Below are 4,437 nucleotides of genomic sequence, written 5' to 3'. Positions count from 1 at the left end.
TGGCAAGCCCCTAGAGAGCCACAGGGTCAAGATTCAGTTGATCAGGCCAACTCAAACATCAAAGATATGCTGGCTGCTTGGCTGTCTGACAACACCCGAGATTAGTCCTTAGGCCTTCATTTTGTTCAGAAACAGAACTCATCATACCATTAAGGGATCAAGAGTACCCCTTATGCTACTTTGCTTGGAGAGAATCCAAAAGATGGACTCTCTTCCACTAACTTGCTTCAGGAGGTCATTGACTGCTTAGAGACAGAAGATGATCTGGCAGCACTAGGAGCCCAGCCTCTTACTGATCCAACTGACGAGCCACTCGAGGCCTCTGAGCCAGTCATCATCACCATCCTGCCATCCTAGTCCCTTAATGAGCCAGTCAGTATCTACACCTAGCCAACCCAGGTCCACTTAGTTCAGCACAGCATATTGCATTTCTATGAGAATGTTCGGATTATAGCAAAAAGCGATCAACGCAATGAGGAACCCATTCAACGGAATCTTAGGAGGATTATTCAAGGCATCACACACAGCTGGTGTTCAGGAGCAGCAGTTGGAGTGTGAGACCTATTTAAAGGATCTCGAAGGATAATTGAGGAAAGTTCAAGAGTCTTTCGCGTTCAGGATGGTGTCTTGGCTACTGCCCAAGAGGAGTGACAACTCTGAGGCTGGGATCGGAGATGTTCCCGTCCTCCAACGACTCCTGTCCTCCATCCCTGTGGTCGGAGGATTCTGGAGTTCGGGGCAGGATCTTCAGGAATGTCAACTGAAGGTCCAGACTATGGAACGGCAACTGGATATGCTTAGGACTGATCTGAAACCTACTGGAATTCTGGGGAGATTTCTCCCAGACTTCGTCTCTGGAACTGAGGGTGGAACTATTGTCCCCCAAATGAAGGGTGGCAATTGGTTAACTGTTGTTCTGGTTGGTGTTATTGTGGCTCGAAATGTATTGTTGTGGAAATTCTTGTCCACAGATAAGGAAGAAATGGAACTGGGGGAGTTAGGTGAAATTATTCAACTGATGGAAGAAGAAATTGAATGTTTAGACAAAGAAGTGGAGGAAGACCAAGAAAAAGGGCAGAGATTCAATGTCTCTGCAACAGAGTCGAAGCTCTTGAAAAGGAAAGGGAAATCGAGACTGAAAAATTCTCAACAGAGTTGCAAGATCTTCAACAAACTAACGATCAACTAATAGACGAATTATCAAATAAAGATGCTTCAATCGGAGGATATCTAAATCAATTAACTAAGATGGAACAAATAAATCTTGAAATAAGCGAGAAACTAGTAAATGTTGAAGGTGAAAAAGCAGACTCTATTCATCGTTTGGAATCTGTATTTGAGGGAGAAATTGAGGAATTAGAAAAAACAATTCAGAATCAATTGGACATTATTAAAGAGATGGAAGCAGAAAAAGAAATCGAGACTGAAAAATTCTCAACAGAGTTGCAAGATCTTCAACAAACTAACGATCAGCTAATAGACGAATTATCAAATAAAGATGCTTCAATCGGAGAATATCTAAATCAATTAACTAAGATGGAACAAATAAATCTTGAAATAAGCGAGAAAATAGTAAATGTTGAAGGTGAAAAAGCAGAGTCTATTCATCGGTTGGAATCTATATTTGAGGGAGAACTTGAGGAATTAGAAAAAACAATTCAGAATCAATTGGACATTATTAAAGAGATGGAAACAGAAAAAGAAAGACTAGAGATGAAGCTGACTGAGGCTAAAGAAAAGGATTTGGTCAGGAACAAAAATTACAACAGCCTCTTAGAGGAGTTAGTAAATCTTAAGGAAGAATATTACGAGAAATCAAGTGAGATGGAAGAAAAAAATCTTGAATTAAGTAAGCAACTAGAAAAAGGTGAGCGTGAAAAGGTTGCCTCTATTCATCGGTTAGAATCTGTATTTGAGGAAGATATTGAGAAACTGAAAGAGACAATTGAGAAGCAATTAGAAATTATTAGAGAGATTGAAACAGAAAAAGAAAGACTAGAGATGAAGCTGACTGAGGCTAAAGTCAATGATTTGGTCAGTAATGAAAGGTATAACGGCCTCTTAGAGGAGTTAGTAAGTCTTAAGGAAGAATATTACGATAAGTCAATTGAGATGGAGGAAAAAAATCTTGACTTGAGAGAGCAACTAGAAAGAATTAAGAGCGAAAAAGTGGCCGCTATTCATCGGACGGAATCTGTATTTAAGAAAGATATCCAGGAACTGAAAGAAACGATTGGGAAGCAATCTGGGATTATTGGTCAGATGAAAACAGAGAAGCAGAGGATGGACCTGGATGCCAACGGACATAAGGAGGAGAAGGAGGTCGTTGGAGGGGCATCTGGTGTTGGTGAATTGCTGGGCTGGCTACAATCCTCAAAAGGGAATCTCCCTCAAAACAACAACAACAATCTGGAAGAGCAGAAGCTCCAGAAGGAAACTTCCAGGGAAGAGGAGACCAAAAAGGTCCCCTTAGCTCATATGGGAAGAGGCACAACTGGATTCTTTAAAAAGAAAATCGGTGGACCTGAGTGTCATATCACCTTCCAAGGTGCGAAGGTTAGAGTTAACACCAAGAGGGACTATGAGCAAAAGGGACACGTGACTGCCGACTTGGATATCCCAAGGAAGTTCCACAGAGCCATTTATGGAGTGGAAGGAAGGAAGCTGAAGGAAATCACCCGGGAGAGTGGTGTCAAATCCATTTGTATGCCACGAAGGGATGACTCCAGTAATCTAATAACAATCATTGGCACCATTAAGCAGGTTCAATTAGCAGCCGATCATATCGATAAGCTTCTGAAGAGACACCGTTAAGTGAATACTTGGATCCGCAAATGAATGGAAAAAAAAAAACTAAAAAAAACGAAAAAAAAATAAAAAACTAAAAAAAAATGAAAAAAAAAAAAAAAAAAAAAAAGAACAAGAAGAAGAACTTCAATCTCAGTTTATTTTTAGAGGAAAATTAGATTTAGCCGAGTTTTGCAAGGACCAGAACTTAAGGATCTTTAACCTGACTGACCACCCACCGTGAAGAACACTTGGAAGGACTAGCCAGCTTGAGGGATGCAATGCTCAACTATCCACCTTGAAGGATGCTTGGACCACCCTGGAGGACAACGGGCTATGCAGAGGGAAGAAACCTATCAAATTCTAGTATGCTATGTACCTTGGTGAACGAGTACAAGGCGTCCGTCAAGTGTACTAATAGTCGGATATCTAGATTTATTCCTCTGGATACCAACCTTCGGGTAGTTCTGGGGGAATAATCTAGAAGACTGGCTCTGCAGAGGGAACGAGCTAGGCTTCTTCTAGTACGCACTCTTGTCCTTATAGGTTGACCCAAGATACTTCAGCTGGGGAAGGAAGCTGCACCTCTTCCTAAGGAAGTCTGGATAGGTGGTAATGAAGGTTGAAGAGCTGGGATGAGCAGAGTAAGTTTTGGTCCTGACACTTGGTGAGTAGATGCCCTCACAATTTTGTGAAAGGAATAGTATCTTCTTCTTTTTCTTCTTTTTTTTATTAGGCTTAAGGTTTTTTTGTAGGTTTAAGGTTTTTTTTTTAGGTTTAAGGTTCTTTTAGGCTTAAGTTTTTTTTTTTAGGCTTAAGGTTTTTTTTTTTCAAGACTTAAGATTTGTTTTTTAGGTTTAAGGTTTGTTTTTTAGGTTTAAGGTTTTTAGGCTTAATTTTTTTCTTTTTTTTAGGTTTAAGGATTTTTTTAGGCTTAATGACTGGCTATGCAGGTGAAGAACCTTTGATACTGATGAATGAGCACGTCCTATTTGGGTGGGGAAAATGACGTTTGGCATCATGGCCTAGCCAACACTGGCGCTTGGCTTCTTCGCCTGGCCAACAATGGCGCTTGGCTTCATCGCCTGGCCAACAATGGCGCTTGGCTTCACCGCCTGGCCCGCTTGGCTTCATCGCCCGGCTAAACAATGGCGCTTGGCTTCACCGCCTGGCTCGCTTGGCTTCACTGCCAGGCCCAACAATGGCGCTTGGCTTCACCGCCTGGCCCGCTTGGCTTCATCGCCCGGCAAAACAATTCGCTTGGCTTCACCGCCTGGCCCGCTAGGCTTCATCGCCCGGCAAAGCAATTCGCTTGGCTTCACCGCCTGGCCCGCTTGGCTTCACTGCCCGGCCCAACAATGGCGCTTGGGTTCACCGCCTGGCCAGCTTGGCTTCATCACCCGGCAAAACAATGGCGCTTGGCTTCACCGCCTGGCCCGCTTGCCTTCACTGCCCGGCCCAACAATGGCGCTTGGCTTCACCACCTGGCTTGCTTGGCTTTATCGCCCGGCTGAACAATGGCGCTTGCCTTCACCGCCTGGCCCGCTTGGCTTCATTTCCCGGCCCAACAATGGCGCTTGGCTTCACCGCCTGGCCCGCTTGGCTTCACTGCCTGGCAAAAAAATGGCGCTTGGCTTCACCGCCTGGCCC

At 43.6% G+C, this 4,437-nt stretch overlaps 1 protein-coding gene across 1 annotated transcript; it reads left to right on the top strand.

Moving 5' to 3' along the window:
- The first annotated feature begins 1,248 nt into the window (after positions 1–1,248).
- On the top strand, positions 1,249–2,814 carry LOC137654154 (uncharacterized). Its single transcript, XM_068387794.1, has one exon. It carries the CDS (start codon positions 1,249–1,251, stop codon positions 2,812–2,814), a length of 1,566 nt encoding a protein of 521 aa, XP_068243895.1.
- Positions 2,815–4,437: the final 1,623 nt, after the last annotated feature.

The sequence above is a fragment of the Palaemon carinicauda genome, chromosome 15 (genome assembly GCF_036898095.1).
Source record: "Palaemon carinicauda isolate YSFRI2023 chromosome 15, ASM3689809v2, whole genome shotgun sequence".
Taxonomy (NCBI): domain Eukaryota; kingdom Metazoa; phylum Arthropoda; class Malacostraca; order Decapoda; family Palaemonidae; genus Palaemon; species Palaemon carinicauda.
This window is presented reverse-complemented; position numbering and strand designations above follow the sequence as displayed.